The sequence below is a fragment of the Strigops habroptila genome, chromosome 14 (genome assembly GCF_004027225.2).
Source record: "Strigops habroptila isolate Jane chromosome 14, bStrHab1.2.pri, whole genome shotgun sequence".
NCBI lineage: Eukaryota > Metazoa > Chordata > Aves > Psittaciformes > Psittacidae > Strigops > Strigops habroptila.
In genome coordinates this window covers 2,048,168-2,071,372 of record NC_044290.2, presented here as the reverse complement: position 1 = coordinate 2,071,372, position 23,205 = coordinate 2,048,168, and the positions used below count along the sequence as shown (strand labels likewise).

Here is a 23,205-nt window from a genome sequence, read left to right as displayed (position 1 = left end):
GCGCACTGAGCACATGTATAGGCAAGAGCAGGCCAGGATGAGCAGACCCAAAACCAAAATGAAGACCATAGAGTCAGCGCCAATCCCAGCCTGTGCCATCCTGATCTCCCTGCAAAGCCCTTCTCTCTGATTTGGTCCCTCAGATAACCCAACTCAGAGCACCAACCTGCGACCCAGCATGGGGAACGAGTCACCTGCTAGTCTCCCAGCGCTCCTCCAGAGACCTCAGTGTCTCTACCATGCTCTGGGGTTGTCCCTCTTTTCCCAGAGACACCTCCTAGGCTAATGAGTGCCCCTGTGCCTCACTTCACGGACCCAGGCTTGGGTGCAGGGGTACGTCTCATACCCCTGAGTCAAGGAGACAGCCCAGAAAAGCTCCCCATGCATGGGGTGGGCAAGGGAACAGTGCCAGGTCTAGCAGCTAGCAGGACCTGGCCAGGAAAGAGGGTCATCAGCTGGCTGAGGCTGAACCTGAGAGTCATGGCTGATGGTGGGGCACCTGCTGCATCTGTCCCAGCAACTGGTGCGAAGACCCAGCACAGGCTATGGGGACCATAGCTTGCTCAGGACCTACAACAGTGCCCACCCAGGGAGTATGGAAAAAGAGGGCAAAATTGCAGCAAATGACACTGCAAGCTCCACAAGTTACAATCTGAGGACTCCCACATAACCCTCACCATGACAAAGAAACACCTAAACACAACTAGGCCACTTCAGAGGACATGGGAGCCAAGCGTGTTACACATTCTGGGCAACATTCATTCCCAATATTTTCTTACAGAAGCAAAGGATGCTTATTTCTTGGCCTTGCAGGAGCTGGATAGGAAAAAGCATCCTTTTAATTTACTTGTAGAGTGCCTGGATCTCCTTTCTCAGCTGAGAGGTCTTCACCCCTTGCTCCTCTGGGCTCAGTGCTACTTGTGCCCAGGGCCACGCTGCCCTGATGTTCCATGCAGAGGTGAGATCCAGGGTGAGTCCTAGGCCAACGATACCCTGCTTCAGCTTCTCACAAGCAGAGGACACTGAATCACCTTCCTTTATCACCAGAATCTCCCTGGGGCACTGCAGTGAGGCCCCAGAACGCACATGTGGGTGCACACCCTCTTGCTAACAGCCCTTGGGAACAGCAGCTGCATTTCTGTATGTTGCTCCATGCTGCCAACATCATTTGCAGACCCAAAGCTGTCCTGAGGTGAAGGTCACAAGGGTGCTACCACAGCAAGCTGCATTGCCTTGCAAGGCTCTCTAGTCCTGGTGTTGCCAGGGAGCTTTTATTACTGCCCTTCATTCAGAGAAGGGCACTCGTGGCTCATTATACCCCCACAAATTAAAGGTGGATTTACTGGTTGGTGTCTATCTATTTTTGCACAAAGAACTTTGGGAGAACAAGGAGGTTTTGTAAGCTTGGAGCTGAGTAAGTTCCCTGGCATGCTGAAGGAACCTGCTTTATTAAACTAGTAATACACAGCTTAAAACATGGAATGAGCTGGCTCTTGCACAGAGACAGATGCAATCATTCCTGCCCAGGTCTCCCCAGCACAGCTCCCCACGCTCCCAGGAACATGTACAGCTGATGCAGAACCACTACAAGCCAGGGCTGGATACTCTGCAAGCAGCACAGCTTGCTTTAAAAACATGAGTTTCTGTTTGAACCAAACCAAACCTTTTAAATTCTCTTCTGGAGGGAAACACTTTGCTTTTGACTTTTCTTTTTAGGCCACCAAACCTAAAAGTGATCCAGTAAAACTGACCTGCTTATCGGTTCACATCTAATAGCACTGACTGCAGCCGTTCCCCTGCAGCACAGCCCAGCATATCTGCTTCACCAAGTATAGAGTCACTGCCCCAGGGCTGGGGAGCTCCTCAGCAGCTCCAGCATGTGCTGTCCTGGAACCACAGCTCCTGGGTCTTCTAGGTGAGCACACTACACCAGCAGCAGGGACTGGAAAGCTTTGGCTGCAAGCAGCAATTTCACTGCATCATGAGGCAGCTCATAGCTCTGCTTCATTCCTCAGCAGTCTGCACATTGCTTGTTTTACCTGAGTAAAGATACATCCTACTTGCAGCGAGGTGGTAAAGACCTCAACAAATGCTCAGCCTTCATCTCCATCCTCATCAAAGAGCACGTGAGACCCCTCATTCGTCCCACAGACCTGGCTATGGGCTGATAGGAGCACATCTTCATTATGGGGTCAGTGCTAGGACCACGCCAGTCTGACGAAGTGAGAAAAAGCTCTAGAAAATGTAGATACCTGTAAAGTTACTGGAGAAAGAGCTACAGTATTTCAAACAACGCATAGCCCTGAACCAAGATAGAGATGAGAAAGATGTGCCAAGGATTAAATGGTTCTGGCTGGCTGCAGGAGGACACCAAGGTTCAGCCAGCTTTCTTCAATGGCCAGGCAACTTTGCCACTGAAGCTCAGTGCCACCAGCTGCAGTTCCTGAAGGGCTGCCACGACAACAGCCTCATTGTACCACAGCTTGCAGTCATCTGAGGCCAATACTGCCGCTCAATCTATCGCTGCAAAAATGCCACCAAGCAGGGCTGACTGTGGCATTTCTATCAGCACTCAAGAGCCTAAGCTCTGCGTGCTTCAGAAGCCTGAGGCTCCATCACCTGAGCCCCTGTGCGAGCAGCACACCCCAGGGGAGGGGGTCAGGGAAGAGCAATAGGGCTGGGAAGAGCCTGGAGGGATGCAGGGCGTGTGGTAGCCACACACACCCTGCATCACAGGAGGAGACACAAGCACAGGGGCAGCCACGTGGCCAGGCACCAGCTCAGGTGCACACCTTGCTCTTGAGTCCCATCCCTTGGCCTCATGCTGGTGTGGTTTCGTGCCCTCTGCACAATCTGCTCTAGCCTGTACTTAAGCCTGCTGTGCCTGCAGCAGCCTCCCTGCTCCCTCCCTGTACCCCCAATACCCAGGAAGAGGGGCACATAAAGACAGCTTCCAATCAAGGAACCTGTGCAAGAAGCACAGAAGAGCTGTCCTGACCCGCAGCCCTCTTCCCGCCCTCTCACCATCACTGCAGCTTGCCCCTGAGTCAGGCTGGCTGGTTCGTGCTTTGAAGCGACTCAGGAGTGGTCCTGAGGTTGCCTTTGTCTCAAAGAAGGTGCTGGCACACCCCTGGAGCACCCTGCAGGTGCCAGGCCAGCAAGCTCCATGTCAAGACACTCACCAACCCCTGGAAGCACAGCAGCCCTGCTGGCACCATCAGCAAGTGTTTGCTCAATAAAAATTGGCAAGGAAGATGACTGATGACAGTGGATCTGCAGCATCCCAGGACACTGCACCTTGTTTCAAGACAGCAGAAATGTCTATTTTTCCTCCCTCCTGGTAGTTACTCCACCAGATATGGAGTTTGTTTGGAGGCAGTAGGCAAATCCAGCACTGTGGGAAATACCTGCCCTGGAATTGTCCTGCTCAGTCCCTCCAGGGCACAGCAGGCTGCTCTGGTTGGGGACAGTCATGAGTGATTAAAGACACTTCCGTCACTCAAATATACGACAGAACTGCATCCAAAGCATGTGAGAGCACGTATGACCCAGGTAATCCTCACCACCCAAGTGCAAGGTACAGGCTGAAGCAAGAGATTGGCTCCAAAAGCACGTGGTCCCATAGAAGTCCAGAGGAGGCCACAAGGATGACCAGGGCCTGAAGCACCTCCTGTATGAGGACAGGCTGAGAACACTGGGGCTGTTCAGCCTGGAGAAGAGAAGCTGCGTGGAGACCTCAGAGCAGCTTCCAGTGTCTGAAGGGGGCTACAAGGATGCTGGAGAGGGACTCTTCATCAGGGACTGTGGTGGCAGGACAAGGGCTGATGGGTTCAAACTAAACCAGGGGAAGTTCAGGTTAAATATAAGGACGAAGTTCTTTACTGTGAGGGTGCTGAGGCACTGGAACAGGTTGCCCAAACACTCCATCCCTGGCAGTGTTCAAGGCCAGGCTGGACAGAGCCTTGGGTGACATTGTCTAGGGTGAGGCATCCCTGCCCAAGGCAGGGGGTTGCAACTAGATGATTTTAAGGTCCTTTCCAACCCTAACTATTCTATGCTTCTATAATTCTATGCTGGGGCACTGCTCAAGCTCAATACAAGTGAAGAGCAGAGCTGCTCAGCACCTCCTAGTTGAAGCAAGCTGCTTTGAAATGAACACTGAGGAGCAGGCACTGAGCAGATGAGGCCTGGGAGCCACGTCCTCAGCTGCTCTGGCCACAAGCAAGCTCTGGGGGGCAGATAAATTCCTGTGTCATGGGACATTTGAGCCAGGGCAATTCTGCTCAAGATCCAGACTGGATTTGGACTGAGCTCTTTGGCTATCACAGCAGTCCCACCGAGTATTTTCACATTGGCAGTACACTTGACAGAGTATGGAAAAATAAAACCTGATTTGGACTTTGCTCTGATGACAGTGGACTGATGCCCAGCCTGGCTCCCACATCTCCTCAAGAGACACCAGCTCAGATAAGGTGCAGTTTTCCTGAGAGGTTTCTTTTTTAAGTGCAGAAGAAAAAGGCTCAATGAAGAAGAGGAAAAAAACAACCACTTCAATGTGTTTGAGCATGTAAAAGAAAAGGTGACCCGGAACAGTCAGTGTGGATTTACAAAGAGATAAATCGCATCAGAGCATCCTGATTGCCTTTTATGATAAAGTGACCAGATTGGAGGATGTGGAGGGAGCAGTGGATGCTGTCCAACCTCAGCTCCCAAAATTACCTGCCACAATAGTCTTGTGTCCAAGCTAGTTTATGATCTGGATGGCTGGGCAACTGACCTCTAGGTCATAGCTCCTATCCAGAGGGACCTAGACAGGCTGGAGGGATGGGCTGACAGGAACCTTCTGAAGTTCAACAAGTCCTGCACTCAGTAAGCAAAATGACCCTACAAAATCCCATGCTGGGAACTGACTGGCCAGGGACAGCCTGGGGAGAAGAATCCAAGGTCAAGATGGTCAGAGGCCTAGAGCCAGCCATCGTGTACAGCACGAGGAGAGGCTGGTGGACCAGGACTTGTTCAGCCTGGGAAGGAGAAGGCTGCAGGGGGATGTAACAGCAGACTTCCAATGCCTATGAAGAGGCTATTGAGAAGGTGGAGTCAGGCTCCTCACTCCGGTGCGTGGTGAAAGAACAAGAGTTAAAATGGCAGATGAAACCTGAATGGTGCTAAAGATTTGCTCTAGTGAGAAACGTTTTACCCATCTAGAGAGGTTGTGCAGGCTCCATCCTTGGAAGTTTCCAAGCCCTAGCTGTTTAAAACCTTGAACAACCTGCTCTGAACTTCCTGCTCCGAGCAGGAGGTTGGACTACAGACCTCCTGAAGCTCCTTCCCAGCCAAGTTATTCCATGATCTGGACTGCAAGTGCAACATCAGGCTTTGCAGCCATTTAAAGCCACAGTCTCTGTACTTCTCAACTCCTGGCTCTGCCCATGCTGGTGGTGAGAGCATTCCTAAAACAGCCAACTTCACCCATGCTGCTCAAGTATCACTCATTAGTTCAGCTCCTCCATGGGCTACGTGCGCAGCACACAAGGAATGCGCTGCCTTCCTTGGCTACACAAACAGAACCATCCCTCATTCCTCAGACATCCTGTCACTAGTCCCCAGCCTGCGATGGCATCAGTTCTGCAGTCAGTGGTACAGACACAGCCACTTTGAAGAGGTGTTGTTTTCCAGCAGTAACAAGTGGGGTGCAGGCATCAGCCATCTGTCTGGGGGGTGGACCCAGGGGTACCCTTTTGCCCGAGGTAACTGAGGTTCACCTTCACAGCACCAGACTCCAATTCCCTTCCCAGGTGAAAACTCTAGTGCCATGAAGTTTCCACAGGGACACTCAGGGAGCACAGCCATGAGCCAGCAATCCCATCATAAACCTTCCCCTGAGCTCCCTCTTTGTGGGCTGGGCACAGACTCTGGGCTACTGTGGAGAGCACAGGAGGAGTTTGCTCTGATACTGAACAAACACTGCCCATCACTGAGAGTCTCCAAGCCCCCCCCCCAACATATTCCCTTTCCCCCACTGTGTGTCTTCCCCTTGAACAGCTCTGCCGCCTCCTGGTAAGCATTCAGGACGCTCATGCTCGGCGCTCCTCAGCATCAGGGAGCAGAGCAGCGCTCCCTGCTGCCACTAAGGCCTGGCAGCAGAAGTCTGACACTTGCCTAAACAACAGGGGGGTAAATTATTTTTAAACAAACACCTTCCCCCACACACACCCCCCAGTTTCAAAGAAAGTGGAAAGACCGAGGGAAAAGAGATGGGCGGAGCCAATTTGAGGGGCAAAAAGAAGCAGGACATGAGCTGCTCCAACTGCCAGGAGACAAAGCACAACTTCCTTCTCAGCTGCTGAGTTGAATTCTAGAAAGACTTTTAAAAACTCCCACTGTAAACTGATACAGAAAAGTTCCTGTGATCCTTTAGAACAGAGGAAAAAAAAAACCCTTCTTAAAACTATTCACTCTTTGGGGAAGGGCAGAGGGATGGGATCTGTCCTGGAACTTCAGGAATCTTCCTTCCTTGACAGAGCTTTATCAGAAGGGTGCAGTCTTAGACATACTCTGTCAGAGTAACCTTCCAAACACCTTCAGGAGGTCACCATAGCACAGGGCAGCTGATGTGGAGCTACACTACTTTATCTTGCTTTATAACTGCTCTGGAACAGGTTACATTTACCTTTATTCAGTATTTTGGAAAGATGGAAATGCCCCATGGGGGTAAAGGGGAGGCGCAAAGAAGTTCATTTCCAACCCCCACACTCAGGAGAATAGCAGTGGTACCAGTGGCAACACTTGTGTTCAGTGTGAAGCACTCTGCCACCAAGAACATGTCTAGTTTGGCTCCTGTGGGCCATTCTCTGGGGTTCAGGTACCTTACAAAAGCACATTCAGCTTATGGTTTGCACTAGCAGAGATAACCACTTCTCTCGCGTAAGAGATAAACCAGCAAGAATATGAAACTTCCCCAGTATATAAAGTACTGATGATATTCTAGTCAAACCTAACTAAGAAAAAATAAATATATAAAATATATACTTTGCTTATACAAAGCAATCTTTATTTTCAAATGCCACACTGCATCAAGTTGATCTGATTGACAGCCCTATGCATGGACACAGCCCGCCTTCACCCTCCCCACTCCACTATTCAGCATAGCACAATCAGGCTGACTATGCATCAAATGATTTAGGCCAGAAGAAAGATTGGATTTGCAAACTATTCCTCATTTCCTTACAAGTTAACAGTGTTCACCGGGGAAAAATCAAGAAAAAAACATTAATTTCAGCATTCCAATGAAAAAGACCCATTTCATTCAGCATTCAGTCAGGCACACTACCGGGCTGGTCCCATGCGTAGAAGCTGCTGATGCTTTCAGTGCTCTTCACCTTCTTAACCTCTTAACCTTAAGTGCACTCTTAAGGCTCTTCTGCTTATAATATTGTAACTGCCTTTCCCAGAAGGCAAAACAGTGCAGAAAAGAGGGTTCTCTGGCAAATGTGGCTTTTCCTCAAGTAACCATCCTCCTGCAGTGACCGTCCTTCACTGAAGTCTTGCCAAGAGATAGCAGTTAACTTTACCAGTGATAAATATTCTTCCCACATGAGAAGTGCTTTCCATTTTCTGCTCCCAACAATGCTTCAGAGAAGTCCCAAATCTTGCTGCAAATCATACACACAAGGAAGGCTCTATTAAGAGTTTTGATGATGGTATTTTGCAGAAGCATGGTTGCCTTTCTTACCTAGAAGAAAGGAGGCATGTGATGCCAGGATGTCACACTTGCATGCTTCTGCTTTAACTCCCAATGCCCAATTCCAGCCAAACCTAGAGGTGATGTTCGCATCAATCTTTGAAGACCTTGTGGTTTAGGATCTGTATTTTCTCATGTGTGCAGCAATAGAGGCAGAAATCTCACCACTTCTCTTATTCTGGCCATAATAGTCCACGAAGTCACCATCTGGCCCAAGGAGGTACATTATTATTGTGTGATCCACCTGCAAGAGAGCACAGCGTGGCTTGGTAAAAAAGATCACAGAATCATAAATCCCAGGTTGGAAGGAACCTCAAGGATCATCTGGTCCAAGCTTTCCTGGCAGACCATGATCTAGACAAGACGTCCCAGCACCCTGTCCAGCCAAATCTCAAGAGTGTCCAGTGTTGGGGAATCCACCACTTCCCTTGGGAAATTATTCCAACAGCTGATTGTTTTCATGGTGAAAAATCTTTCCTGCTGGGTCCAGTGAGAATCTCCCAGGAGTAACCTGTACCCATCACCCCTCCTCTTCTCCATGTGACTCCTCAGAAAAAGGGAGTCTCCATCTTCTTTGGAGCCACCTATTCAATACTACAACATCCTGCACATCTCTCAGTCATCAGCAACAGTGACCCATTCAGCCTTTGCTTCAGCAGTCTGACAAGACTTCTCACCAAGAAGCTAAAGCATCACCTCGGTGACTTCTTGTTTTACCCAAGAAGATAGAGAATACTAGTTCACACTCAGAATGTGTGAAGGAATACTTTTAAGGAATAAAAAATAGCTCCCCTCAGCTGCTGGCACCCTTCCTGCAGCACAGACAAGGCAAGGGCAATGTGTGGGCTAAAGGTCTTTCCTCCTCACTTTTCCCAGTTTCCTTATACTTCTCATGATGCTCCATGAAGCCCACAGGGCATTCCAAGCTCCTGCTGCTAATACGATGCAAACCCAGTAGAAACAGAGGTGTTTCACTAAACCAAGCTGGCAGTACAAGCAATGGGAGCAAGAGCATCCCTGGGATACAGGAACTGCAGATAGAGGAGCTGGCGCAGAGGGAAACACGTGTGCTGGGCAGGGGCTCCCCCTACTGTCCCCATTGAAATAACCTTAAAACATGTTCAAAATATCAATTCCATGAATCATGGAGTAGTTTGGGTTGGAAGGGACCTCCAAAGCTCATCTAGTCCAACCCCCTGCACTGTAAAGTTATTTTAAATGCCAATGCAGGTACTGTCTGGTATCTTCATGATTGAAGAGTAGATTGAGATGAGCTCTTAGGCAGAAGTTCTTCCCTGTGAGGATGCTGAGGCGCTCAAAATTATTTGAATTAAAACCTCCTGCAATAAATTTTACTCTAGTTTCAAATTTTCAGTATCAGACCACAAAATCCAATTGCAGGAGACAAATCTGAAACACAATTGAGATCCTTCAACTGGAAGCTAGCAAAAAAGAAGGTAGCCTGCTCAGAGCATCTTTACTCCCTGGCCTGGGGAAGGTTAAATGCAGTGAGGCTGGAGTGCAGTTTCTGTGCGCTGGTTTTCAAGCTGTGCCTGAAGCCTGCACTGTTCCCACTCTATGCACATGAAGATCATCATTTGAGTTTCAATGCAGTCTCGTAAACCACAGAATAAAAAAAGTACATTGGATATGCTGGTATTGAGAATTGGAAAATTGAGATTATTAAATAGGAACTAGTAGTGTTCAAGTAATACTTGAAAAATGCAAACAGATGCTTAGAAAATACAGTTGAAGTGCTCACCTCCAGGCTCTTTTCAAGTCTAAGCAAGCAGCACAGTTGAACTGGCTGTAGGGGACCTATTCCTCTTCCCCACCTCCCAGCAGCCTGCAGGGAAAACAAAACCTGCTCCTGCACAACTGGCAGTGTTAGTCACCAACTGGCAGGACAGGGCCAATGAGGAAAAACCACAGTGTAGTAATTACTTGAGTAAATCCCAGGTAGGCACAAAAGCAGCCTCAAGCTCCCCCTCCCAGATCTGCTCTTGCTCTTTCCATTTTGTTTCACAGCCCTGTGTCCTGTGGCCTTCCGGCCCTGAGCACCCAGAGCCTGACAACTCTTGAGGACACGCAGGTAATACTCTTCCTCCTTGGCACCACGGCTGGGGCTCCCAGGCTGCTCTCCTGCTCCCAGTCCTCTGGCCTTTCCTCCTCACTGCCCTTCCCTTCTCTCAGGCTCCCAACCCTAGCACAGACAAGTCGTCTTCTCCCTGGAACCCCAAATCTCTTCTCCTACTTCATCACACGCGTAGTCACATTCTCCAGTTCAGTTTCACTCTCCAGCCTCCCGTGAAGCTGTCATCATCTGTAGAGTTATTTTCCTTGGCTGAACCCCTACACTTTCCCTTCACAGCCATGCCAGAATCCAAGAGTGGTTTGCCAGAATCCACGTGTGGTTTGCTTCCTAAGGAGCAGCACTCTTTCAGCTTTCCTGGCCTCTTTCCATCATCCCTCCTCAACTTCAGTTCACTCAATGTCAGATTCTACTGATTATCTTCCCTCTCCTAAGCAGGCATCCTTTGCCAATCCTGCTCCTATAACCTATTCTTGCATTTCCACCAGCCCCTTCTATAAACCCAGTTTTAAGCAGTGCCTTTAGATTGATTTTGGATTGATGCTTTTCACATTGACTGGAATTGGTGCTGAATTTCCCCAGCAGGCTTCTCTCCTCCATTCAAATACAGTACCTTACACACAGACTTCTGTAGCTATTGAGTTGCCACTAAGTGAAAACAGTTTCTTCATCTCCCACTTCACACCCCTTTTAGTAACACATCACCAGTGTGATTCCACCTCCTCTTTACTGGTATCACGTGCTACTCTTGCTGGTTTTCTCTGTTTGTTCCAAAAACCTTTGTTCACGTGGATAATCTGTTTTCTGCAGTCAGGTGGTTTTTAAAACCAGATTAAGAATAGACAATACTGGATTAGACCCAACCTCATCTGCCACAGCATCCTACCTCAAACAGTAGCCAGCCATGGTTGCTTTAAAGAAGAGTACAAAAACACCATCAAAAATATGCTTCCTCTATTACCTCCCAGTTTCCAAACATGTTTTAGCTCACAGGCTTCCTGAACCAGGCAACATTCCTGTGCATTTCATAATCCTCAACAGATTGGGTGCTCCACAGACTAACAACAAGTCTCCCTGTGAACTCCCATAAACTTCTACCATTCCCCTCTGTAGCAAGGGATTCCACTTCTCATGTGCCCAATGCAACAAGAACCAACAGCTTTCATTGGAACCTGGCTTTAGATCTGACGCCCTTAGTTCTTGTAATGAAGAATAAGAAAATAAAAAAGGTCATATAATATGCATCCTCCTTTATCATATCACTTTGTCGTGGTTTAAGCATACACACTTGTACATACTTTACTCTTCCAGTCTGCTGAGGATGTGGCAAGTCAGGAAGGCCTTGGCAGCAGCTCTGCGCCCTATAGCCAGTTCTATTCACACCCAGATTTTGACTAACCAGTTTAGCCTCACTTAAACCTCACTTTCCCCCATCACACCGTTACTCTACGTATTTTACTCCCATTAACATGCTCTCTCTTTGAGGTCATTTGATACAGGAGGAAGATCCTTATGGTATCTGCAGGCAGACTTTGCATCATCCAATTCTCCTGCCAGGAAGACCCTGCTCCTTAGTATCTGTTTGGCAGCATATGAGTGGTTTCTCGCTTTTCCCTCTCGTTTCTCTCCCTTCCTATTGCCTTAATTTCCTAGTTCCATTTTCACTTTGGAGCACATAGGAAAACGGCCAAAAACACTACATGCCAGGCTTGCTATTTCATCTGCAGGCCTGGGACTGTACATTTTAGAACACGTTTCAGTGAGGTTCTGAGCCTGAGGTAAGAAAGCACTTTGATTCTGACTGAAACCTCTAAACTGCAGCGTAACATATCACTGCAACAGGGCTCTGTCATGTGGGACTTCAGCATAGATTGCAACAGCTGCCTTCTGATTTTAAAATCTATATGCTGCTCTTATCCAAACTCTTTCATTAGGCAAAGGCCCTACATTTACTTACTATGTAATCATTATCTTCATCTTTGGGACCTTCACTGTAATACACACGATAAGCTTTGGCCACTTGGTCAATCTGTGCCCTGGTGCCAGTCAATCCAATCAGCTTTGGAGAAAATTCTAGATAGAAAGAAGGCATTTGGACATTTTAGTGAGAAGAATCCCAACAAGAGCCTCCTTTTCAGTGCTCTATATTACATGCTGCAAGACATGGAGGAAGAAAACAGTAATACCTTTAACGTATTTGGCGATGGCTTCTTCACTGTCCCTCTCAGGATCAATGGTGATGAAGAGTGGGGTTAGATTTGGCAAAGATGGAATTCTATCTGTGACATTAACAATATTTCTCTTAGAAAAACAAAAATCATTTCTCGTCTCCCTTCAAACAAGCTCACAGCCAAGCTACTGTAACATCTGAGCCCACCCTAAGTGACAAAAAAAGGCCATTTTCTGCAGCTTAATGTATGCAATTTGTGAATGAAATCCAAGGCTCCGTGCTTGTGCTGGGTGCAGGCTCTCAGCTGGAGTCCCTGCTCTGCTTAGGGGAGACAACAAACTGGCTCTGATGCAGAAAATGCCATGGCATGATGCACATATAAAGCACAATGGTCAGGACAAAGGGGGCCTGTGATGGCCACTTCTTGGCCACAATACAATGCAAAGCACCATTCCCTTTAACCTGCCACCATCATGTTTTATTACCAACAAGCCCCCAGTTGCAGGAAGCGCTGCCATGCTCTAAATAGCGGATCCTAGTCACAGGCAGATTGACCTATGTCTCACTTAGCAATTAAGACAGCTACTGAATAGTCAATGGCATTTTTTAAAAGATCATCGGTTATTACCATTTGCAATATTTCACTACAATAAACCCAGACCTCCCATGAAGAGGACCACAATGCCAACCGAATTCCCATACCAATTTCATCTACCACTTCAATCATTTTCTCCAGTTCATCTGGACAGATGTCAGGGCAGTGTGTGAAGCCAAAGTAGATCAGGACCCACTGGCCGATATAGTCCTTGCTGGTCTTGGGCTGTCCCTCGTGACTGATGAGTGAGAAGGGCCCTCCAAGCAGTGGTTTCCCAATGCCTCTGTTTCTTTCCTTCTCCAGAGCTACAAAAAACAAGAAAGAATCAGACACATCCATACCACAAATCCATGATGCTTCCCAGGCAAGCCTCAGAAGCTGAATAGCCTGGCAATGGCAACCTCACACAGTCACAGCCCAGGGCGTTGAAACACCATGCTCACCAAAGCCCATCATGCAGAAAACCAATGTGGACAAGACTTCCAAAAAGCACTCCATTTTGGGCAAAACTAAACTCCTTTGAAACATAACCACAGAAGCACAGAATGGTTTGGGTTGGAGGGGACCTTACATCTCATCCAGCTCCAACCCCCTGCCACGGGCAGGGACACCTTCCACTAGAGCAGGTTGCTCCAAGCCCCTGTGTCCAACCTGGCCTTGAACACTGCCAGGGATGGGGCAGCCACAGCTTCTCTGGGCACCCTGTGCCAGCGCCTCAGCACCCTCACAGGGAAGAGCTTCTGCCTAAGAGCTCAACTCAATCTCCCCGTTGGCCATTTTAAGTGGCCACTTTAAAGCCATTCCTCCTTGTCCTATCACTACATGCCATTATTGCCATCTGAGTGTATTTTTATATAAAGAAGAGAAAGTCAGGTACCCAGCATAGAGCAAAACAGAAAAATCAGCATCCTTTACAAACTGAACATATCCTAAAAGCTGCAAGATCTCCAATTTCCCACAGTAAAAGCATGAAAATGAAACACGTGAGCAGTCACCAAAGGACAGGGAAACGCACATGCTACGCAGAAGAAACCCCGCGTGCACACAAAACCTCACCTCTGTGTTTGCACTGCATCGACGGGCAGCATGATCAAACACAACCATCCCAGCAGCAAAGGCATGTTTAGGAACTTTAAAATGCTTAACCTTGAAGGAGTGTTTTGATTTTTTTTTTTTAAGTTTTCTGTGGCACTTGTATACACAACGGGCACAAAGCAACAGTGTACAAAGCATGATATAGCAAAAGCGCATAAAATCACAGAATCAACCAGGCTGGACAAGACCTTTAAGCTCATCCAGTCCAACCGTTCCCCAGCACTGCCGAGGCCACCACTAACCCATGGCACTGGGGGCCTCATCGGCTTCCTCTGAAGCGCGGCTCTGCTACTGCTCCTCCCGCCGTGCTCCCCCCTGAGGCGGGCAGGGTCCGGCCCCTCACCCCGCACTCACCCTCCTCCTTCCACTGCTTCACCTTCTTCATGGCAGCCAGCAGCCCTCCGCACAGCACGAAGGTGGCGGCCAGCGACCGCCACGACACCAGCTGCAGAGAAGAAGCTGTTTAGTGGCTGAAAAAGCCGCGGAGCACAGCGCGGCGCGGCCCGGCCCGCCACCCCGCCTGAGGAGGGACGCGGCTCCCCCGCACCCGCACTCACCCTCCACTGCGCGCCCGTCCGCGGGCCACTGCCCGGCGGCAGGCGGGACACTGTGCGGCTGCCGGACGCAGGCAGCACCGCCCGACCCCTCGGCACAGCACCCAACAGCCGCCAACACAACACTACCCTCCCGCCGCACCGCGCGGTTGCCGCCATCTTATGGCCGCTCTTCCGCGCCCGCCCCTTCCGCCTGCGTCAGCCGGGCGCGGCCGCCATGGAGGCGGTGCCGCCGCTCTTCTGCTTCGGTGTCATCGCGGACATCCAGTACGCGGACGCGGAGGATGGGTACGATTTCGGAGGGTGCCGGCGCCGGTACTACCGGCAGAGCCTTAACCTGCTGCGGGCCGCGGTGGAAGCGTGGGCCACTGAGAAGCCGCCGCTCGCCTTCGTGCTGCAGCTGGGTGACAGCATCGACGGCCTCAACGCCCGCAGCGGCCAGTCCGAGCGTGCCCTGGAGCAGGTGCTGGCAGCGCTGGGGCGGCTGCCGGTGCCGGTGCATCACGCGTGGGGCAACCACGAGTTGTACAACTTCAGCCGGGCCCGCCTGGTGCGCACCGGCCTCAACAGCCGCTGCTGCGGGGCCGCGGCCGGGCCCCCCGCCAGCGACTGCCAGGCCTATCACTTCAGCCCGGCCGCGCCGTTCCGCGTGGTCGTGCTCGACGGCTACGACCTGAGCACGCTGGGCAGGGAGCCCGGCAGCCCCCGCTACCAGGAGTCCCTGCGGCTGCTGCGGAAGAAGAACCTCAACGACAACCTCAACGACCCTACAGGTACCCCCCAGCTCGACTGATATTTAGAGCATGGAAGCGTGAAGTTCTGAACTTCTTCCATAGAAGCATGGGTGGCTGAACCTCTGCTTCCCAAGGCAGCTCCCGGAGCTGGCATCTGGTTGCCAGAAGGCTGAGGCATGTGCCCTCATTCTGCTCTCCTCCTTGCTGTCAGCTGAGATACAGTCAGTGGGTCTCTAGGTGGGCACAGGAGGTGCTCTCCTGTATCCGTCCTGGTGCTTTTGGGATGGGTTTATGTTGTGCTGTGTGCCCTGCAGTATTGTAACAACAGCCTATGTAACTGCTATTACAGAGTCTAGAGTGATGCCCACCCTAGCCCATGCCGTGGGGGACCCACTAGTTGAAATCCTGTGTCTGCAGCATGACCAAACCCTCCCAAAACAGTAACAAATAATTTTGCTTCTCCAAAGAGGCTGGAGTTCTGATCCAAGAGTTGAAAAAAACCCAAACAAAACAGTTCTAAGAGTAGACTATCTATCATAAGCAGACTTACATAAGGCAAGGAAATTCAGGAGACACAGAAGTGCATGCATCTGTGCCTAACCTCCTTCTTCATTGCAGGGCTTCAAGAACCTCAGTTTGTAGAGTTTAACGGAGGATTTAGCCAAGCCCAGCTGGACTGGTTCAATGAAGTCCTCAAGTTCTCCGATGAAAACCAAGAAAAAGTCATAGTTACGGGTAGGTGGATGTAGGAGATACATGGGGATACATGTAAAAAGACTTACCTAGCCAATGGATGTTAGCTGAGGAAAACATGTAGCAGCTTTGTAGCTCTACTGAGGTACACGGGTAACCTGTGAAGTAGAATAGCACCCATGTCTCGCACTCGTGTGAGCTTTGTGTACACAGTTAGATGTCTGAACTTCCCAGCAATGAAGGCAGAGTTAGGTTACACTTAAAGTAACTCTCCTGCTTCTTTCCTTCTCAACTGCAGGTCATCTGCCCATTCATCCAGATGCCTCAGACAGAGTTTGCATTGCCTGGAATTACAAAGATGCCCTTTCGGTCATACACTCCCATCAGTGCGTGGTCTGCTTTCTTGCAGGGCACGTGCACGATGGTGGCTATTGTTTAGACTCTCATGGAGTTCACCATCTGACTTTGGAGGGGGTTATTGAAACTCCACCAGAAAGCAATGCCTTTGGGACTATTTATGTCTATAAAGATAAAATGATACTAAAGGGAAGGGGCAGAGTTTCAGACAGAGTTATGCATTTCTGAAAACAGTGAGCAAATATAAATTGCTCTTCTTCAGGAAGTACTTGAATAAAAAATAAGGATTCAGCTTATTATTTGCTTGTGGAAAGATGTGAATGGCTGATCCTTATATGTTTATTTAATTAAACATATAAACTTATTTAATTCAAACATTTTTCTCTTGGATACTCAATTTTAGAAATTATGTTTCTGTAAGAAAACAGACCTAATTTCTTCATGGAGAATAGAGAAGGCCAGTAACCATATTTGAAATAAATATACTTGAATGCATAATGTTGACCTGAAACATGCTGAATGTTGACCTGAAACACCCATTCCTGACTAGATTAGTATGTACTGTGAAAAAAATGAACCCTACATTATGAATATTGTCCAAAAAAAAAAAAAAGCCACTTTTTTTGTATCAGTCAGAATTAAAGCATGCAGAATTGTACCTGCCCAGCCATTTCCATTGTAGGTGTTTTTTTGAACATCATGATCAGTAATGTCTCATGTCTGGCAGAATTACTCCGCCTTCTAGCCTAATGCAGTCTTCTTAACATTGCTTTACAAGACTAAAACAATATTCAAAACCAGCTAAGCCCAAGGGAAACAGAGACCATTTATGCTACATCCTGTAATGCTGCGGATACACCCGCTGGGATCTAGGCAGCAGCACTGGGTAAAGAAGCCCTGACACGGAAGGATGTTGCTGCGCTGCATCTGGACCTGTGTGGCTTTCTCCCAGCCCAGTCCATCCACCTGAGCTTCCTCCTCCAGGATCAGCAGCAGTGGAACATGCTGACTGCCGCTGGGCTGCTTTCCAGGAACAGAAATGCTGTGAGAAGCAGAGCTGCGATAGTGACCGCGTCTGCTGGGGGCAGTCAAGAGTGCACATCCCACGGAAAATAAAAGATACAGAAGCTTTCACTGCATTTTCTGTAGAAAATTAGTATTTATTACTCTGTAAAACTAAGAATTTTCAGTTAAAGATAACAGCAAAAATATTTCTTCAGATATATTCTACATATTTAGGGCAGAAACAGAAATACAGACTGCTCAAATATTCAGTTAGTCTCAGTGGACTATCCAGGCAAGTATCTGGAAGGTTTATGGCTGTAAATAGTCATTTATTGAAACAAAGTGTTTGCTTTACTTTTATGATACAGAGCAGCAGGTTTCCCAAAACGGTCAGAAAGTGATCTGGGGATGCCAGGATATCTTGGCTATAACATTAGAACACACATGAGCTCAATAGTGCTTTGAAAATGTAGGAGGAAGCCAGGTGAACACCTCTTCCCATAGGAAAATCCTCCACTCAGATTTGACAGTGTTCCTCAGTTTCTGTAACAAACCTCAACCCGCGCTGCTGGAAGCAGCCAGACATTCTTGGGTCCTCTCCAACTGATATGAACCCTTCATTAAGAACCAAAAGCAAAGGCAAATAAGGTCAGAATATTTATTCTATACTATCTACCACACATTAAATTACTGTTTTACAGTGTGTTGGCCAAGATGCTCGCATCTCCTTGTTCGCATAAATGTACAGCCATGACACAAAGGGGAAGAGCGCGACCACCACTGCAGCAGTCAAGCGAACTCCAGCCAGGGGGTTCCTAAAAAGAAGCAAACACAACAGAGCTGTTTCAAATCAGTCTGCTATGAAACATTCACACCTGGCTGCTGTTGGAAGGACAGCAAAGAGCCTTTGGCCACTCTGATGTAGCTCCCGCAGGTGCATTAGCACAATCCTTTACCAAGAGGCACCACGTGCCAGCAGGAAAGTTTCTGCCACCTCATAAACCAGGTAAATAAATAGATAAAAGCACCCTATTTGCGCAGAGGCATGTGTGTGTTTGCCAGCACAAAGATACTGTTTGGCAGATTGGGAATTTTCATGCTCCCAGCTACCAGGAATTTAGCAAAACTGCTATAGCACAGTGCTCTGAAGAGGCTGGAGGGGGAAAACGTGGAGCCACTGCAGCCACCCAGAGCCCTGTGCAGCTCTGGTGGATGCAGGGGACACCAGTGCAGAGACCCTCACTGGGAAGTTCCTTAACCTGGGAGCAATGGCAGAAATGGCGTTGCAGTTCATTAGCAGTTGTGGCCAACACTCACTAGGCTGTTCCACTGATGGGGCATGCTGTGCTTGTGCAAAGGGAGGGTGTCCCCTGCCATTATGGATGGGGAGGAGAAAAACTCACATTCCTTTACTCCCCCCCGCACACTTGTATCTGTGCAAGATCCTCCAGGCTGTAGCACCAGCTACTACTGCTTAGGTATCTGAGAAAGTTCAGGCAGTGGCAGGACGCAGAAAACCAAGCAGTCAAAATGAACTATGTGTTTTTGAGAAGCTCTAATGAGCTAATGAGAAACAAAACTTACTTGGCTGAACTGCGACAAAGCCTCATCCATACTGCGATAATCACCAGACCAAACAACTCTCTAAAAAGCCAAACAAAAACCAGGTCAGAAAATAATACAAGCAGGTGTTTATTTAAAAAAAAAACCAACCCAAAACCAACAAGTTTTGCCTCCAAACCAGCACTGTTGCTCCTGTGAGAAGTTCAATGTATTTTACTAGGATTGTAACTGTAAAGGTATTTACACAGAGTAACTTTGCTTCCCACCACAAACCTACAAACACACATGACCCAGCTATACAGCTGCAGAAATTCCTGCTTCCACTTTTTGTTCTGCTGCTAAACTTCTATTCCCCAGCACATTTCCCTCCTTAACACAGAGCAAAGCAGCATTCCAGTATTCCAGACCATAAACAGCCACAGTCACCTCAATACTCTGCAAGCACCTACTCGAGGCCACAACCGAATACCCAGGAGGGAAATCCTCCCTCCCTCGTCCCTGGCAGTCAGAGCACTCAGCAGCCTGTGCTACATAAACATGCATGTGTTAAAAACACTGATTCCCATTCCTGCAGCTCCAGCAAGAGCACCCAAAGCTGTTTCACTGTGCCAGTGCCCTCCTCTTTGAAAGCCAGAAGTTCCCCCACTAAAATCTATCTGCCACAACCAGGCAAGCAATCAGGACTGATCGCCCTCCCTTTGTCCAAGAAACCCCTGTCTGGAGCACTATGGTCCCTCCTACTTGCTTTGATTCTCCTGGACCAAGAGAACTCACTGCAGCAGCCCAGCAGATAAAGTTTAGAGGGTGACCACCAGAAGGAGATGGCCTGGAGTGTGGAGTTCATGCAGGGGGGATTTATTCACCACTTACCGGCCTTCTTCTTCATGTAAAATGTTTCCTTGAGCGTAAGCAAACAAAGAGCAAGCCAAGGCAATGGTCCCAACGATACATCCAGCAGAATGAAGGTCACAGAGGCTCCTCCAAACACCATTACCTGAGTTAAAAACAGACTGGCAGCAACTGCAATGTCACATGAAGTAAACCTATAAATCAAAAAGCAACTGAGTCGCTAAAAAAGATGCCTCCAGCAAACACACACACCCCTTAGGCAGGAAGACTGAATTAATACCAGCATCTCTATGACTAGGGAAATCTGTTTAAAAGTGCTGATGAAAATAAACACTAGTGGGCATGGAGCTTGCTTTCTTGGCAGCAGCACCTCAATGAAGAGTTTCCGATTCTCTCCAGCAAACACAACAGGCTCCAGCATTTGACATACATGGGCAAAAAATCATGGAGTGGAGCACAAAAAGGAGTTCTCTTAAGCAGGAGGAACAGCCTTTCTGGAGCTCCCAGCCAGAACCAGATGCTCAGCATGACCCAGAGGACACCAGAGGCCAGGGGAGCAGCCCCAGCTCCCCGCCAGCCTCAGGGGCACAGAGCAACCACCACCCTGCAGGGAGCCTCTTCCCTCACACTCCCCGATAAGCCTCTGCCTGAGGTTTGCCTCTGATGATGAGCATCGCCGCTGACATCTCTGCCTGGGGAGCTGATGTTTAAACAGAGAACTATGGATGATATGAAGAATCTGGATGGGCCCAAAGATTCCTGTGGTTTTCCATGTCTGTTCCCAGACATGGGGAATAGATGGGGGGGGAGATGGGCAAAACCTGGGTGCTGACCCCTCCAGGCAAGCATTAGAGATGAGCTGCCAAAATTCAAGAGCTCAGTATGACCCAACATTGTAACTCATTTCCTATTTGGCTGAAGTTACTGCAGCTCAGCAGAGGCAGAATCTGGGTCTTCCACAGACTGGAATGGCAAAATGTCCCCTGGTGAATGTACATAAATATGCAGTTATACAACAGTTGTGCTATTTTAATCTTTATTTTCCACATATCTTGGCACAAAAAACTACTTGTGAGTTTAACATGCAGATTCTCTTGACCAAATGCCGTTAGGTTGAAGTTACACCTATTGCACAAATAAACCTCCCCTGCAGCACTGATTAACCACTGGCAAACAACCCTCATGGGTTTTGGCTTTATGAATGCTTCATATGCTTAGTGTAGCCAGAGTGCTGAGAGGCTGCAATGGTATGATCTGTGACAACAGCATACACTCCTGCAGCTTTTCTTTTTTTGGCATAAGTGGAGTTTATTCAGAGTAAGGATTCATCCAGAAAAGATCCAGTCACTTCGTGTATACAAAATGTCAGGTTTAAAATTATTTCTACTGGATGAAAATGCAAAAAATTAACCATTTTCCAGAGTCCTGGACCAAATCTGATCTGATTCTCTCACTTAGTGTATGCCCTTAGAAACTCAGCCACAGCACTGAAGCCTCTAACAGGTCCCATCACTGTCCGTGCACTTTGAGGGGCAGCTGCAGCACTTGATACTGAACGAGACCTTTAGCTCTTTCTGTGAAGAAGTCAACTGCTCTTCTATGAGGTAGATAAGCAAAACCACAATTTACAACAAGGAAACAAAGTGTATTGATGTGCTAACGTTAACACCAGAGCCAGGCTTATGCTCCGCTCAGGCTCTGAGCACTGGAAGCAGGGTGCAAAGGTAAGATCACTCTGCCCTTTACCCAGGGCTCCTCCACTCACCTGCAGTTCATCAAACTGATGACCAGCTTTTGTAGAAGCAGATTCCACAGATTTTTGCCCTCAAGACATATTAGGACATGTTTCTTAACTGATCTTAATCTACAGTCAATAGATAAAATTGGGTTTTGAGCAGAGACTGTTCTGCACACTGATATCATACCTGTTATTGAAGGGTTAATGCTGACAAGCAGTGTCAAGGCAGCTGGCACTAAGTAGATGACCTGTTAATGAAATACAAATCTATTCTGTAGCAGAGCTTAGTGAGACACACAGCAGCGCCCACCCACAGCACTTGCCAGATGTGGGGAACAGCTGCCAGTTCCCCACCCCTGGCATGTCCTGGCACTGGCAGTGCCCATCTCCACCACTGCCACCCACCACCCAAGACCATCGGCTGAGCGCCAGCCCCTGCTCCTCAGCTTCTGGGTTACCAACCAGCCCCTGCACTGTGTCTCGATCCCAAGGAAAGCCCCTATAGGACACCCCCAGCTCCCAACCCTCCACCTGTACTGGGCAGCTCTGCTGGGAGCAGGAGCCCAGCTGGGCTCACCCACCCACACAAGGGATGTCCCCAGCACAAGGGACAGCCCCTGCCACCCAGCAGCTCCTGTCACACAGCCCCTGTGCCCCTCAGCTCCAAGCCGGGCACAGTGTGCCAGGGCCGCCAGGCTGCTCCTGTGCCCGAGGAAGGGCTGGCGAAGTAGACTGGGAACGGGAGGGTTTCTCTGATTTCCTCTTGAGACCGAGGCAGCCCTGTCAAGCTGAGAGGGACAGGACAAGGGGAATGGCTTTAACCTGACAGAAGGAAGACTGAGATGAGGTCTTAGGCAGAAGTTGTTCCCTGTGAGGGTGCTGAGGCGCTGGCACAGACTTTTCCCAGAGAAGCTGTGGCTGCCCCATCCCTGGCAGTGTTCAAGGCCAGGTTGGACACAGGGGCTTGGAGCAACCTGCTCTAGTGGAAGGTGTCCCTGCCTGTGGCAGGGGGTTGGAACTGGATGAGGTTTAAGGTCCCTTCAACCTAAAGCATTCCATGATTCCAGGACTCCAGCTGTTGCTGCAGCAGGGACTGGTTGCCCGGCGCCTGCTTGCTCTCCAGGTAAAAGCAGGGAGCAGGGGAAAGGCGGTCCGTACTCACAGTCCACAGCCCGGCGTCGGGGTCGTTCACCTACAGCGGAAGGCGCGCACTGAGACCTGGCCGGGGCCGCGCTCGAGGGGAGCGGTGCGGAGCCTCCTGCCGCCCCCCGCCCGGGCGGCCCCGCTCTCACCTGCACGGCGGCCGCCAGCCCGAAGAAAGCGGCCATGAGGAGGTTGCAGAGCCGCCACAGCCGCCCCGCCATGGCCATGGCCGCCGCGGAGGGCCGCGGGGAAGGGGCGGAGCCGGGGCGGGTCAGCGCGGCTCGGTCGCAGTTACCGGTCTGTCAGAAGGGACTTTCCGTCCTGTCCAGCGCCCCCCGTGAGGAAGGATGCGGAAGACCTGGAGTAGGTCCTGGGCGGCGGCCCCGGCTGATCAGGAGCGCAGGGAACTTTGAGCAGCCGTGGGCAAAGAGGAAGCAAAACCCAGCAGTAAGGTGGAACTGCCTGTGGAGTGGCTGCAGAGAGCACAGAGGCGTGTTCTCCTTGCTGGCATCAGATGATATATCAAGGGGCACTGGCCACAAATGGTGGCTTGGAAGGTTTTCACTAGGCAACTGAGCAGGAGGGTGGTGCAGCCCGCAGTAGCTGACCCAGCCAGGCTGCGTGATCCCCATCCTTGGAGACTTCCAGCAAAACTACGTAGACAAAGCCATGGCTCACCTGATCTGATGTGGGAGCAATCTTGCTTCAATTGGACTGTTGGACTAGAGACCTCCAGCCATGCCTTCACAGGAACATTGCCATGTTTCTGCCATAACTCATGTGCTTGAAAGAGAATTAGATCCTTGCCTCAGTGAATGCACACCAACAAACTTGTACTGTAAAACTGGCAAGTGGTTATGCAAAAGTTAAACCCCT

The 23,205-nt window shown here is 49.3% G+C and overlaps 3 protein-coding genes across 5 annotated transcripts; 1 reads left to right on the top strand and 2 right to left on the bottom strand.

The window, feature by feature from the left end:
• Window positions 1–7,029: 7,029 nt before the first annotated feature.
• LOC115616518 (protein SCO1 homolog, mitochondrial) lies at window positions 7,030–14,429 on the bottom strand. Its single transcript, XM_030505850.1, has 6 exons — window positions 14,251–14,429; window positions 14,048–14,138; window positions 12,706–12,903; window positions 12,020–12,112; window positions 11,791–11,906; window positions 7,030–7,985 (listed from the first exon to the last, which is right to left on the bottom strand). The coding sequence occupies exons 1-6, from the start codon at window positions 14,404–14,406 to the stop codon at window positions 7,857–7,859; spliced, it is 783 nt and encodes a 260-aa protein (XP_030361710.1). The 5' UTR covers window positions 14,407–14,429; the 3' UTR covers window positions 7,030–7,856.
• A 2-nt stretch (window positions 14,430–14,431) lies between these two features.
• ADPRM (ADP-ribose/CDP-alcohol diphosphatase, manganese dependent) lies at window positions 14,432–16,694 on the top strand. The gene is made up of 3 exons (XM_030505854.1): window positions 14,432–15,020; window positions 15,600–15,716; window positions 15,973–16,694. The coding sequence occupies exons 1-3, from the start codon at window positions 14,465–14,467 to the stop codon at window positions 16,257–16,259; spliced, it is 960 nt and encodes a 319-aa protein (XP_030361714.1). The 5' UTR covers window positions 14,432–14,464; the 3' UTR covers window positions 16,260–16,694.
• A 986-nt stretch (window positions 16,695–17,680) lies between these two features.
• On the bottom strand, window positions 17,681–22,780 carry TMEM220 (transmembrane protein 220). Of its 3 annotated transcripts, XM_030505852.1 has the most exons (6): window positions 22,479–22,775; window positions 22,349–22,378; window positions 21,374–21,434; window positions 19,470–19,593; window positions 18,621–18,680; window positions 17,681–17,851 (listed from the first exon to the last, which is right to left on the bottom strand). In XM_030505852.1, the coding sequence occupies exons 1-6, from the start codon at window positions 22,554–22,556 to the stop codon at window positions 17,719–17,721; spliced, it is 486 nt and encodes a 161-aa protein (XP_030361712.1). In that variant the 5' UTR covers window positions 22,557–22,775; the 3' UTR covers window positions 17,681–17,718. The 3 variants fall into 3 exon arrangements, with proteins under 3 accessions (XP_030361712.1, XP_030361713.1, XP_030361711.1); XM_030505853.1 differs by lacking the exon at window positions 22,349–22,378; XM_030505851.1 differs by lacking the exon at window positions 21,374–21,434 and having other exon boundaries at window positions 22,349–22,780.
• Window positions 22,781–23,205: the final 425 nt, after the last annotated feature.